We start from the raw sequence: 15244 nt of genomic DNA on the forward strand, positions 1-15244 counted from the left end.
CATATATATACATGTACCTAGACATAGACATACACACATGCATATATAGTCATTCCTGACTCATTTTTGCATGCTAAAATCTCAGTGCTCTCTCTCTTTCTCTCTCCCCTCCCTCCACATATCTATGTATCTATATCCATATCTATATGTACATATATGCATACATGTATATACATGCATATACACATATGAATGTACACACATATAGCATTGATCAGGATCAATCATTTTAAAGACAGTGGACTACTGGTCCTCATACACACCATCATGATAACCCCCATTTACATAGTGCATTTTCAGATACATCCAGTAGCCCAGGGACCAGCTAGGGTGGGCTGTGAGGTACAGAATCAAGCCTGGGCTCCCTGAGAAAAGTGAGACCTCTGGCATGACAGCTTGTCATGCCAGTAGAAAGTCATTGATCATTAATCTCTGTGTTCCTTTGTGGTTGACATTATTGATGTTTCTCTCCCTGCAGCAAGGTTTCGATAGGAATATTCTGGGATCCTTAACTGGGACCAATGTCCTAAGGAACTTCAGCTCCCGGTTCTAAGAAGAGGATATTATCATGTGTTCAACTTGCAGGTGAGAATCTTCTGATCCCAAGGTTAGAGGGAACCTCTGCTCAGGTTATTACAGCTATGCCTCTTGCTTCTTTAAGACACTGCAAAGTTGAAAGGGTGCTTTCTCACAGTATCTCCTTTGACTGTTACACATCATGGCACTGAGCTCCAGAAGGGGAACCCAGCTGGATGATCCAGGAGGGGCTTTGAACTGTCTAACCTCAGGTGAAAGAATAAAGAAAGATAGTCATCCTTGGCAATGCCAAATGCCATAAATTTTGGCACTGCCAACTTGCTCTCTTACACACAATTATTAACTTTTACAGTATATGGCATGTTTTTAATGTCACCAAAGTTGTGGTATTGCTGGCACAGACTTCTTTTATGGCCCAGAATATGTGCTAGGAAACTCAGGTCAGCTTCGGATTAGATGTGGGGCTCCAAGGATCTCCAGCACTGAGATGAACCGATAGTCAACCTGCAGATTGAACTGAGCACCTTCTGCCCAGTGTGGGGGTTAGGGACTTGAGAATAAAAAGTGGAGAAAGGGATGAAGACACAAGAAATAAGACACAGCCTACATTTTTTAAAATGTATAATTTAGTAAGGAACATAGGACACATGGGGGAAAAAGACATAAGAACACCTACAAAATGAGACTTTATTTGAGAAAGGGCATTGAGTATTTGGAAACTGAGAGTGGAAGGGCTGAGGATGTTCAGTTTGCCATACACAGACCAAAGGAGCCCCCAGTCAAGTTGGGGCTGCTCAGGGAAGGTTGCCCAGAGGATGTGACTGTCAAACCAAGACTGGAAGATGGGGAAGGAGGTGAACTGTCAGACAAAGGGAGAGTGGCTGTGTTCAAGGACTATTTAGTTCCCAATTGAGCTTGTTCTAGATTCAGTAAGACTGAAAACATTCCTTGCTCATAGTTTACCTTTAACAGAGAAGAGAAGGAAAGAGATTGAGAATACAATTAAGTTAAGCTTAGCATGTAGACCTTTTGAGTGTCCACAGCATGCCCAGAATTGCCCTACACAATAGAGACGATGTCAAGGAGCTCCATGATTGATACACTGCCCTGTCCTCAGGGAGCTTACTTACTTCCTTGCTGGGGAAGCAAAGAAACACACATGAAACAGTGAAAGTGTGTGTATGTGTGTGTGCATATACGGAGACAGAAAGATGCAGAGAAAAAGACAGAGAGAGGCAGAGAGATAGAGGCAGAGAGAAAGGAAGGGAAGGATGAGGGGAGGGAGAAAGAGAGGGAAAGAAAAAGAAAAAGAGAAGAGAGAGAAAAGAAAGAGACAGGAACAAAGACAGAGGGGGGAGGGAAGGAGAGAGAGAAAAAGGGGGAGGGAGAGAGAGGGAAAGGGAAAGAGAGAGAGAGAGTCCACAAGTCAAAAGCATGAATAGGCTCAAGAACAACTTCTTTTAGTAGGTAAGACTTTACCTAGGTCTTGAAGAAAGCTAGGGAAGCTAGCTAGGAGACAGAAAATTCCAGGCATGGAAGACAACCAGTGAAAATGACTAGAATTGAGAAGTAGAATGTTTTGTGTGAAGAACAGAGAGTGTCACTGGACCACAGAGTGTATGAGGACAGTAAAGTATCAGAAGAGAAGGGGAATATGTGTGCATGATCAAGTAAACATGTATACTAAAATTAAAAAAAAACTAAGGAACCAAATGTATGATACTCATAGGATGTGCTATGATAGGAAAAAGATCAGGTTTGGGGGGAGGGGAAGGGAATTATAACTTTATAAATGTTTATTTGTGAACCTCTTTTTATCTTCCAGAAATGCATTGACCCAACCCAAGGAGACTGTAGGTCTTGCCAGATGGATTGGTCTATCCACCCTTTGCAGTATTTGGAAAAGTTAAAACTCATTGAGAACAAAACTGAAAACTGTGGACGATGGAGACATTTTTAAACAACCTTTTTTTCCCACCTTGGGGTTATAGGCATGGGATTTGGGGGGTGGGATGGGGTAGAAGTGGGAGGGAGCTTTCCTGAGTTAAAGGGACTTTTATCTTATGTCAATAATTCCTTCTCCAAAAAAGAATATATATATATAAATATAAATATATATGTAATGTATGATTGTATATGTGTGCATGCATGTTCGTGTGTATGTATGTATGCCTGAATGTGTGAGCAGAAAGAGAAGCTAGGTACCCATTTTCACTGCTGTGTGTAAAAAATGGTGAAAAGAATGCTTCTCTGTCTCACTTATAGACAGATTATAAAATGTAATACTTTTGTGTTAGCTGTCTATTAGCTTCTAAAATGCATTAATATTGGGCAGAAAATTCATTCCACTTTTCCCTGCCTCCATCATAATCATATCTGCAGGCCTCTAAAGTGAGCCATGGAAGGAGGTAGCCCAGATCAGAACTCCATGTCTGGCCAGGCAGTCCATTGCTTGACTTTGTCCCTGATGGCTGAGGGAAGCCACCCACCATGTCAAGACGAAGCTCTGAATGTAGGGAGTGTAGCTTCAACCTTTATTATGGAAAGACCAGACAATGAACTATTTCCTGAAATTTTCTATGTCTGACACCTCCATGCCCTCTGAATTATTCTGTTCTGTTTTGTTCTTTTCTGTTCTACAAGGACCAGGTTTCCGCAGGCTGTGGGACTCTCAACAAGCATGAAGGGGGATTGTTTTGGTTTGTGTTGTCTGATGTCAGTGCAGGGGGTAATGGGAGCTGAAGAGATAGTTATTACCATCATCATATGTATTGGGCTGGGCTAGGTTGAGTGTCATACAGAGAGTGAGGCCAATGGACATGGTCCTTGCCTTTGGAAAGTTTTCAGTCTATGTGTTGCAAGATGCAGATGGGGGAAATGCTGCTCAAAGGTCACACAAGATACTAATCAGACCACAGTGGTTTCAGCCTGGATCTGAGGGTCATGCTGGGATGCAGCCTTCCAAACAGAATGGGTGGGAGAAGTTGTGGGTGGCTCTCAACGAAAGCTGCAGCCATCCTGACAAGTCGAGCTGTGGGAATGTTTGGGGTGATGGCTCCAAGTGAAGGGCACTACTGACTCCCAAGATCCAGGGACCCCTGAGATGGGATTCCAGAAAGGAGAAAAGGAGTCTGGCCACACTAGAAGAAGGGAGCAATGAAACCAGGGCAGCAGAGAACCACAACCCCATTCAGAGGCCATTTCATCCACCCCTTTACTTCTCATTAGCATTGAGTAGACTGACATCTCAGAAATTCTGAGAAACAGCTTACCCTCTCCACCTGCCAAGGATGGATAACTGCCTCTGGTACCTTTTCCAACAACCCTCACATCCTCTCCAAAAAATGGAATGGGCTGCCTTGGCAAGTAGTGACATCATCAGTGGTGGTCTTCAAACCAGGTTGGTGGGGGGGAGAGGGGTGAGCCAGAACTCTGATGTCCATACTGGATTCTATATTTCTATGTCACAGCCTTGCAGGTGGACAAATGCCTTTGGGTGGACTGTAGCCTGCTTAAAAAGCAGTAGAGTAAGAAGAGCACTGGATTGGGAGTCAGGAGCTAAGCTCAGATCCTAGCTGTTCCACTCACTAGTCACATGACCTAGGTCAAATTACCTAACCTCTCTGGGCCTCAGTTTCCTCATCTGTAAAATGAAGGGGTTGATTTTAGATGACCTTGCAGGCTTCTTTAAACTTTAAATCTATGAAACTACAGTTCATATTTAGTTGAATGAGTTATGGCTCATTCTGCCATATGAGACACATGGAAAAGGGATGCTTAGTGCTCATCCATTACTCCCTAAGGATCAGCACCAGGTAGGATTTCACCAGCTCCCCTCAGCTCTCTCACAGTCTGGCCTAGAGGACTATGGTTCTAATAAGGCAGGCCCATCAGATACAGGAAGAGAAGGGAAGGGAAAAGTACTAAGCATTTATATGGCACCTATGTGCCAAGCACCGTGCCAAGCGCTTTACAAATGTTATCTCATTTGATCGACAGCCAAGTCACTGAACTCACATGCATTTCAGATATTAGGCAGCTGAGTGACCCATCAAGAGTCTCTAGCAAAAAACCAACCTATGTGTGTATATACTGTAAGATAGAGCCAATGATAGGATTCAGAAAACCTTCCTTAGCTCCTGTTTCCACTTCCCTGATATTTGCCTAGTGCTACAGTATTCTTGGTATAAAATATTCAAACCTCCCTCCTGGCTCCAATCTTTTGTTAAGAAAGGATAAGGTGTCCCTCCACTTTCCCCTTCTCTGAGACTTTCTATATAGTCTTAGCTATCCATATTCTTCCCCAAGCAGTCAGGGCCAGACACTGGTCCTTGTGTATTGAATATTTGGGAAGATCATAACAATAATTCATTTTTAACTAATGAGATATTGCAGAAGGGAGGGAGGATAAAATCAGAGACTTCTCTAATATACTTTGACACTGAATTTTCACATTGGGTTGGTAGCCTCTAACACTTAGCTACTAACCTGCAGGTTAGTTCATCCTGCTAGCAAGAAAGATCTTCTTTGAGCACCACCCTCCTGTCCACCTTGCCCTCACTCCTAATTCCTTCCTGGCGTTGTTCTTGAGAATCTGATCTTACTAGACTGGATTTGACATAGCCCTCAGGAAGCTCCCAGTCTGATGAGATAAAACACACACACACACACATACACATAACACAGATGCAGAGATTGAGAAATATAGGAACAATTTTAAATAGACTTAAGGCAGACATATCCATCTCCTGGATGTAGTCTCTGAATTCCCCTTTTCTCATCACTGCCCTGGGAAAGATAGTAACCACAAAGGCCCATTTAGTTTCTCCCTGAGTAGAGGAAATAGTCTGGTTTCTTGCTCCCTCTCCCTTTGTCCTGTTTAATAGTGCTTAGTGTAATACAGAGAAGAGACAGCTTCTCCTCAGGGGTCCCCTGGCATCCTTCCCTGTGGCACATTGTTGGCCATCCTGAGTAGACAATAGGTCAAGGTCAAGATACTTCTCCTGAGTTATTTTTCTTGTCCTCTAAGGACAAAAGAAAAAAAAATATGCTAGCCAGAGGAGACCTGTCTGTGTGATGGCTGCTGCTTTGATTGAGAACATGCCTGGGGAAGGGGTTCATGGTGGGCAGGTCACTTTCCTCCTATGGGATTTTCTTTTCTCTTCTCTAAAAGAGAAGGTTTAGAGTAATGGAGTGGGGAAGCAAAAGGCAGGAATGGTCCAATTCTAAATTATATGAGTCCAGGAGTTCCCAGAATTGCTTTCTGGGAAGGAAGGTACCTAACTCTTCCATTCTGGGTCTTTGTTTGACATTTTGTGGTAAAATTATCACCATATCTACAGCATTCTCACTAAGCAAGACCCTCTTGGCATTGTTCTTTCTTTGAGACAAGCTCTTGGATAGAGACCTTTGCTAATCTGTCCTTCCCCACTTCTATAACTTCTGCCTGACTTTCACCTTGACAACCCTTGGGAGTTTAAATTGTACCTGCATGGAGGACTGATTCCATGCTTGGGGTTTCCACTAGGGAAACAGAGAGATTGCTTATACTTCCATTTTCCCCTTAAAGACTTGATAGGCCAGAAACACACTTCTTCCTCTAGTTGTGTGTTGTAAGATAAAGAAGGGATATAGGTGACCTGAGGTGTCTCTGGATATTCTGTGGAAAACTGAGGCAACTTTTGCTCTCCTGCTCCTGGACACAGCTGGCTGTAGCAGTACCCTGTTCCCAAACTAAACCATGTGAATTTCTTGTGTGAGGACCTTGTGGTTTCCCTGTATGGCGCTCTGTGTATTTGCTTTTTTTAAAAAAATAGGAAATCAATAAACTGCTGGAGTTTCTTTGAACTTTTTTTTGAGAGGTGGCTTATTTGGAGGGGGATGGATTTGAGTAGCATTAACAAAGGGAATATGATCACAATCTGCCCAAGGTTACCATTTACCAGCCACTAGTAGGTGGGTAGGCACTGGTAAAAAGGGCAAGCCCTGCCCAAAGAACAGAAAACTCTTGATTTCAGTGGAAGGATATCAGTAAAGGGGTGCTGGAAATAAAGTTCACCTTTCCTGATTTTACCTGTGTTGACCCTGCAGTCAATCTGCCATTGGAAATGTCTTGGAGCATACAGATGTTTGAAAGAATCTATGAAATCTGCAGTGGCTTTATGACCTTAACTCTATAACATCTGCTTTAGATTCATAGGGCTACTTCCAAGAGTTGTAGAGGCACTTAGGTTCTCCAGTCCATTCCTTTGGGTCACTTTTCTCCTGCTCTTCAACTTATGTAAGGAACCATGAGCTTGCAGCAAATACTAAATCCTCACTCCCTGTACCAAGACAGAGATTCCCACAGGGATCCAATTCCAAGGTGAATGGAAAGGAATGGTAGAATTTAATAGACATTGTTTCAACCCCTGCTCACTTTATTTCATTAATTCAACCAACAATTCTTGAGGGAAGACACTGATGGATACAAAGATGCACAAGGGCATTGTCTATGACTTCAGGAAGCTTACAGTCTAATTGAGGAGGCAGGGCACACAGTGAATGATTACAGGCTGGGTATGCTACAGTAAAGTCAAGCACTTGTGTCTTCAGGAGAAGCCATATTACCATTAACAGAAATATGGTTTCTTGCTGGTCATTTGGATGGCAGGGATTGATGGGAACTCAGGTTCCTTTAAGGCAGAGTGTGGGAAGAGTTTGGACTCCATGGATCTGCTGCATGGATCCAAGAGGGAAGAAGGAGGAAATATTGGATTTCTAACTGCTGTGAAGGAAAAAGTGAGGTGTGAGGGAGTCAGGTCCCTGCACAGGTACATGAAGTCTCCCAGGCTTCAGGCCTCTGGACCAGTCTTTGATTCTTTCCTCTCCCTTGATCTCACACTTCAATTAGTCACTAAACCCTGACCACAATTCCTTTCTATAAAAGGAACAAAGAGGCATTGTGGAGTAGAAAGAGCAGGGAATTGGGAAGTCTAGGTTCTAGACTCAGTCTGCCTCTAACTGGGTGACCTTGGGCAAGTCTGTAATCTCTCTGGGCTTTGGTTTCCTCATTTGTAAAATGAGTGGTGGGCTGGGTTGAATGATTCTATGGTCCCATCAGTCGGTCAGTCAGTAAGCAATCCAATTCACTTGCATATCAAGGCATCACCTCCCTGATGTCTTGGTCCTCTTCGAGACTGAAGAATGGACAACAAACAACATTTATTCTGTGCCTTTTATGTGTGTCAGGCACTGTGCTGATGCAAAGAAAAGCAAAAGACAAGTCCTGTCCTCATAGAGCTCAAAGTCTCTTGGGGGAATACAACACATTAAAAAGAAACAGAAGAGGAAGTAGGGAGAGTGTGATACCCAGTGGGAGAGGGGTGCACGATGAAGTCCAGAAGAGTGCGTGCAGTGGGGTGGGATATGACGAAATGACTGCCCCGGATACCCTCCTTAAATTGAGGATCTGGAGAGAACTCTCCACTGTCCATCCCTCACTGTCTGTCTCCAACCAGAGCCGAGAAAGGGACCCCAAGGCCCTATTATTCAGTGAATCTTGGCTCTTATGACTGTCCTACTTATAAGGCCAGGGATATAGCTTATTCCTTTTTCTATACCTCACAGGGCCTAGAAAGGTACCCACAATGTACATTGTTTATTGAATGCTTGAATAAATGGATCAATTCCTTTTCATTCCCACAAAGATGACCTTAGGTTAAGCCTTTATTATCCCTCAAAGAAACTGTTTAAATAGTTGCCTAATTGTTCTGTGTCTGGACTCCTCCTCTTCCCCATTTTTCATACCACTATCACTAATATTTCAAAAGCATAGCTCCGATCATACTATTTCCTGGCTCAAACCTTTCAGTAGCTCTCACTGCTTAGAGAGCAGAGCTTTAACTAGGGTGGGACTACTGAGATTATGTCCTAGGGGTGGAGATGGAGGGATAGGATGCTTCTTCCCTATGGTATGGTAGAGATCTCCTTTCCACACTTTAAGACCATGTTCCTGGTAATTTGTAACCTTTGCCAGCATCATTCACTACTACTTTGATCCCTCACTTAGGCCTCTCTTCTGGATCCCTACCTATGATGTGTCCTAACTCCCATCTCCTAAGATCCCATCCCCAAAGTCTTGTCACCATGGTACCCCTCCCCCTGGGCCTTATCTCTCCCCACCTCAAATCTGATGGGGACATAGGCATACCTTTCTGAGGGATGGGCTGCCTCCTTTCTGGAAACAATTCACCTCTCTATGGAACTGTCCTTTGTACCACCATTCCCAGCTTCCCTCTCTCCTATCCTTCACCCTTGCAAAAGGGTGTGTGTGTATACATATATATACACACATACATAGATAACTTTATTTCAATATAATCAGTTTCCTTTGTAATCCTATGTATTTTATTTTATATATTTAAAAGCATTATTTTAAGAAGCAGTCCATAAACTTCATTACAGTGCCAAAGGAATAAGGGATCCATGGCATAAGAAAGGTTAGCCCTTACTCTATGGTATCCTCCTTTTTATTTTAAAACCATTCCTACTATCATCTGTATCACTCCTTCACTATCACCGCCACCACCATTATCGTCATATTCAGTATCACCACCAACCCTATCACTCGTCATAATTATCAATTCTATAGCATCTGTTTGGGGTCAAGAGGTGCTTCCGTGAATTGTAGAGGTGACTGGGCTTCCTGCCCATTGCCCAGTATTTAGCAGTAAACAATCACTAAATCAATAGGTGGTAAATGTTACCGGGGATACCAGGAATAAGGGAAAGCAAAACCCAACACACAGCTCACACAAAGTCCGTAGGGTTTATGGGTGGATGTGAATTCAAGAAAGCTCCGGTGAATAGTGAGGAAAAAGAGCTTGGAAGCTTCTGAAGTCACCTCAGCAGGCACTTCCAAATCAAGGGACGCGTTCCTCCAGGAAGGTAGTTTTTGTAACTCCACCAAATCCCAGAAAGGATCCCTTATAGTTTGTGAAGGTTTTTTATTCCCCTCTTGGGTTCATACACTAATAATTGCCATCATTCAATCTAATATATATGGAGTATCTCTAAAATCTGAGTCCAGTTTTAAGCTATTGTTAACATATTGTTCAGTTTTTTCCAACTCTTTGTGACAACCCCGTTTGTTTTTGGTTTTTTTGACAAAGATAATTGAGTATCAAATGTACTTGGATCAGAAAGACCCAAAGATGACTCTTCAGTGAATTTAATTTGCTGGATTGATCTTGTTTATATAGAGAAAAAGCTCTGTTTATAATTAAGGTCCTCATGCTTTGCTTGTTCTTGAAGTTTAAAAGTGCTAATTGCCCAGGCAATACTTAGCTCGTGGGAAGTCTTTTCCACACTCATGATTTGTCTTTGACTCTTAGCAGAATTAGATTGTCTCAGGGTGGGGGAGTGGGGAGCAGGGGAAGCAAGCCCTCATAAATAACTCCAGGATAATAAACAGTCAGCGACATTGGGGGATGACAATTATTTCAGAATGGCAATCTGCTCAGTTCAGATATTAGTAAATAACTTGAGAATGATCTTGATAGAACCTATCATATTATTATCTTTGGCAAGGAGGACAGGGGAGAACATTTTGTAAAAGTTAGAAGAAAATACTTGTTGATTTTTTTTTTTCCTTTTGGAGGGGGGAAGGTAGAGCAATTGGGGTTTAATGGCTTGCCCAAGGTCACATGGCTGATAAGTGTTAAGTGTCTAAGGTCAGATTTGAACCCAGATCCTCCTGACTCCAGGGCTGGTGCTCTATTCACTGAGCCCCCTAGCCACCCCACTTGTTGAATTTTTGACAAGCAAATTTACAAGGCTGCAAGAAGCTATACTTCAAACAAAACTATTAACTCAACATACAAGTGAAAAGGATCACAACAAACTAAATTTAATACAAATGTTTGTTCTTATGAGAGCAGTGACTCCCCCACTGGCTACTGTACTTGCAGTCTCATATAATAAGCAACAATTAAATAACAATGACAACAATAATATTATTGACTTGATCGATCATTTAGCCTTCCTTTCATGGGGAGAAATGAATGCATCATCAGCACCTGGGATGGTGAGCCTCAAAACAAGGCCCTGGTTGATGAAATTAGACTTCTAAGACAGCAACATTGGCACCATTTTAAATACCTCTATCACCACCATCATCAGCAGCATCACCCATTATCACAGTTACCATTACCATCATCACCATAATCGTCAGTATCATGTCATTATCATCACCAACACCATTAACAATATTATTATCCCTGTCATCACTATCACCATAAGTATAATTTATCATTATCTTCGCCATCAGCTCAGTAGACTCATCCTCATCATCATGGTTATCAGTACCATCCATCACCATCACTGTCTTCAGCATCATTATGACTGTTATCAAACCATCATCACAAGAGCATCATCAAGAAGACTTGATCAAGCTTGAAATGACACAAAATTCCACATGGCTTAAAAAATATTGGCCAGGTGAATGAACATGTGAATAATTCAGTCTTTGGTCCTATTCATAGATAGCTTATAGAGTTATATCTATTCTATTTATTCCATGCCCTCTGGGTAGAGTCTGAGATAGTTTTCCACCCTACTCTCCTAATGTTTCACCACTCCTGTTACCCTCCAATCTCAGGCATCTGACTCTGGATCTTAGCCCTCACTTACTGAAGCCTTGGGGTGAGGTCAGTCACCTGGATCTTTGACTATTTCAGCTTAGATGGGGCAAAGGAAGGAGCTTCTTGTCAGTAATGGGAGAGGAAATTTAGACCATTGACTGAGAAAGAGAGGAATGGGAAAGCAAAGGCTCTCAGGACTTTAGTAGTGCCCCAAGTGGAAACTGAGGCAGGAAAACTGATACTGTGATTCTAAGATTCTAAGAGGACATCTCACCTTATTCTTCCTTACTTAGAAAACCCTATATCCAGGCACAAAGGCAACAGACTATCTTTACATGGAACACCATGGCATAAGACCTTTCCCCAACCTGACTGGATTAAAGCCTCTTATGTCTAATTCGGGTCTGCACATTAAATGAACATTTCCCTGGGAAGGATTTCAGAGATTTCTTAGTCTTAAGAGGGACCATTGTCTAAGACTCTAGGGTGTAGAGAAGGTAACAATCTGCACTAATAGAGAGAATTTTCTCATCCAGGGGTTTCCTTATTTCAGTGAAATCACAGATACAATTCCTATCTCTAAGGGGAGCCAAGGTGTCAGTAATGTAAGGAAACTCTTTCCATTGCTCCTCCTTCCCCATGACCTTTATTCGTTCCTTCCTAGAAGGAACTCTTCCCTCTTCCATCATTCCAGGGGCTGTCTGTCATGATATAATTGGCAAGAATAAGATTCATAGCATCATAAATCTAGAGATAGAGGGAACTGCAAAGGCCATATGTTGCATCCCTGTCATTTTGCAGAAGAGGAAACTGATGAAGTGATATAGTCCATAGAGGGAGAAGAGATGAGGATTCCTTCAGAATCCCACTGTCACTGATATAGTTAAGCAACAAATAGAGTGGCTGAATGCTATTTTGTTCTGTTTGGTTGGTTTAAAATAAAGAAGGAAAAGGGAGGGGGAAAGAATACACTAGGGGAAAAAAAGAACAGTAGAGAAGACATTGTTTTGTAAAATTGGAATTCACGTGAGGGAGTATAAAATATAGAACAGGCATCTTGTGAATGTGACTACTCAGAACCAGATAAAGGAGAGGTTTGATATATGCACACACTCATGCACACAACATTCAAACACATGTACTCACAAAATTTGGTGTAGAAATACATTAAAACTCAACAAAGAAATAGAGAGGAACAGGATTTGGGGAGAGTGGGATTTAAGAAGTGCAGAGTTGGAGAGGGAATAGTCACAAGCAAAACAATTTTGGATAATTGATCACCAAGGGAGAAATTTTAAAAAGAGAAAGAAAGAATAAGATCCATGAAACAGGGTCTAGACTTAGGGAAGAGGAGAAGTGTGGAAAACTGGATCAAGAACACTCAAATACCATATTGCTAGTTTTTATCAGATTCCTTCTATTTTCCCTCTGCCCCTTTCCTCTTTTGCAAAGAGAGTAACGAGGAAAAAGAGGGGAAAGTATGAAAATATTATGGATATTATATATAATATTATATAATTAACCACCATAGTTGAGAACATGAATAGGAAGAATTCACCTACAAAATGGTAGCAATGTTTTTTTTTTACATGCAATTGGGAAATAAGATATACAGGCACTGGGGTATAGAAATGCATTTTGCCCTACTAGTAAGTTGCGGGCGGGCGATGGGAGAGTATATAAGAGAGAACAGATTGGGGGAAGGGGTATCCAGTAGGTTCACTATCTTGGGGTGGGGTAGGGGAAAGACGGGGAGAAAATTTATAATTCAAAATCTCATGGAAATGAGTAGTGAAAACTAAAAAATTAATAATTAATTAAACTTTTAAAATAAATAAAGTGGTAGCAGGTAGTATAATAGATTAGAAAGCAGAACCAATAATATATTGATTATAAGAAATACTCATGAAACAAAGACTTGCACAGAATTAAACTGATGGGTTTAAATATAATTTGTTATACTTCAGTTAAATTGTAGCAATCATGATCTCAACCAAGGCAGCAGTAAAATGGACATGGTTAAAAAAGATAATCAGGGAAATATGTTATATTTAAATGCACCAAAAATCATGAAATAATTTCAATAATTTACATGTACTGCATGGCATGGTATCTAAGCATTTAAAGTAAAAGTTAATTGAATTTAAGGGAGAAATAGCAAAACCATAATAGTTGAAAATCTCATTTACAATAATAAAGATAGACTTAAAGAATGTAAAGATATTAATTTGTCATGGTTGGTCCATGGCAATATAATAAAAATTATAATAGAATCTAAATGATTTTACTGGTAAAGTAGAATATCAATCAAACCACCAAAGGAATACTTTTCTACAATTAGAAAAAGTAGTAACAAAATTTATCTTGAAGAGATATTCCAAGGAAAAGAATGGGGGAAATGTGGAAAGGAAGAGGGTCTAAAATTTTAACATCTCAATATAGCAAAGTTGATCAGTAGAAAAGATTAGGTAAGCAGGAGTAATCAAAGCAGTAACCATTCTGGAAAACAATTTGGAACTATATTCCCCAAATCATGAGTCCAGGCATAACTTTCATCCCAATATTTGAATATCATGAGGATAGACTAAAGAAACAGGTAAAGGATATATGTGAACAATAATAATTACAGCAACACTTTTTAAATTTAGCATAGAACTGGAAATAAAATAAGTTACTATTAATGAGTGGCTGAACAAATTATGGTATATGAATGCTATGGAATAGGATTGTGCCATGAATAATAACAAAAAGGATGGATTCTGCTAAATCTTCAATAACTTAGATGAACTGATTGTAGCACAAAGCGAACAGAGCCAGTAGAACAACTTATACGACTTCAACATTGTGAAGTAAAACAGCTATAAAAGACTTAAGAACTCTTATTATTCCAATGACCAGTCATGACCTTAGAAGGTCATAAAGCTTGCCTCCCACCTGTAGACAGAAATGTGAAGGAAGAGAAGTGCACAATGAGACACACATTAGACATGGGCAATGTATACATTTATTTTGCCTGAGTGTGTTTACTTTTTAAGAGGGAAAGAGTATGGCTTTTCTTTGGGTTGAGGGGAGAAATTTTGAATGGAGTGGTGGGTGAGTGATGATAATGGTACCCCCCCCAAAGAAGAACGAAATAAAAGGTTGTCAATGAAACACTAAAATTTCACGGAAGAGAACAATTAGAAGTTCAGGAGAGGACACAGACAAGCAGGGAAGTGTGAAGACTACCATGTTAAATTTAATACATACTTTAAAAAAGTAAGCTGAATGTAATAGAAGTTCAAAGTGTCACATATATTTTTCTGTTCTTTGTATAAGGAAAAGGTCATGGGTGTTTATGTATGACAAGTTAATAATGATTTTAAAAAACATTTATATTTAAAAAAGAATGAAGGCTTCAAGCTTGAATCTGGAGGTCACATTGAATAATGGATAAAGGCAATACCCACCTACCTACCTACCTACCTACCTACATACATACATACATACATACATACATACATACATACATATGTCTTATTCTTTTCCAGGCAAGACATATTGAGCATAAACATATGAAATAGAGAGCTTTGGCCAAATACATTAAGAGACTTATTAAATACATTAAGAGCATTCTTAATTCAAAGGGGAAGGGGAAGAATGCATTTAAAGAAATTAACACCTTTATAAAAATTCATCCTTAATGTATTCTTTTTGAACTGGACCATAATAGATCTAGAAAGTAAAATGAACCATAAAATTAACCATTGTAGATCTGGAAAGCATAATTTAAAAAATCCATATAATATTAGGGAAAGATAGAACCGATTCTCCAAAGGCAGCTATAGAAAGATAAACATGGGGCAGCTCTGAATAGAACACTGGACCTGAAGTCGGGAGGACCTGAGTTCAAATCCAGCCTCAGACACTTGACACACTGTGTGACCTTAGGCAAGTCACTTAACCCCAATTGTTTTGCCTTCCTCCCTCCAAAAAAAACCAAACAAACAAATGAAAAAAGAAAGATAAATACTTCCTTGACAAAAGTGGAGGTGAGATGGGGAAGATAATTGATAGATATTTTTAGGGCATATAATAAACAGGTA

The 15244-nt window shown here is 40.5% G+C and overlaps 1 protein-coding gene across 2 annotated transcripts in view; it reads left to right on the top strand.

The window, feature by feature from the left end:
- The window catches only part of PKP1 (plakophilin 1), an 80611-nt gene extending 74227 nt beyond the window's left edge, over positions 1–6384 (top strand). The window contains exons 13-15 of one of the 2 annotated variants that reach the window (XR_011165734.1): positions 479–585; positions 2363–3346; positions 6298–6384. Coding sequence is in view for 1 of the 2 variants with exons in the window: in XM_069074541.1 (XP_068930642.1) it covers positions 479–553 (75 nt within the window). In the remaining variant the exon portion in view is untranslated. Of the gene's footprint in view, positions 1–478; positions 586–2362 lie in introns of both variants that reach the window. The other variant, XM_069074541.1, reaches the window with a different exon arrangement.
- The last annotated feature ends 8860 nt before the right edge of the window (positions 6385–15244 follow it).

This window comes from Petaurus breviceps, unplaced genomic scaffold (genome assembly GCF_028583685.1).
Source record: "Petaurus breviceps papuanus isolate PSGF00001 unplaced genomic scaffold, PetGlider_PUasm1.0 90895, whole genome shotgun sequence".
Taxonomy (NCBI): domain Eukaryota; kingdom Metazoa; phylum Chordata; class Mammalia; order Diprotodontia; family Petauridae; genus Petaurus; species Petaurus breviceps.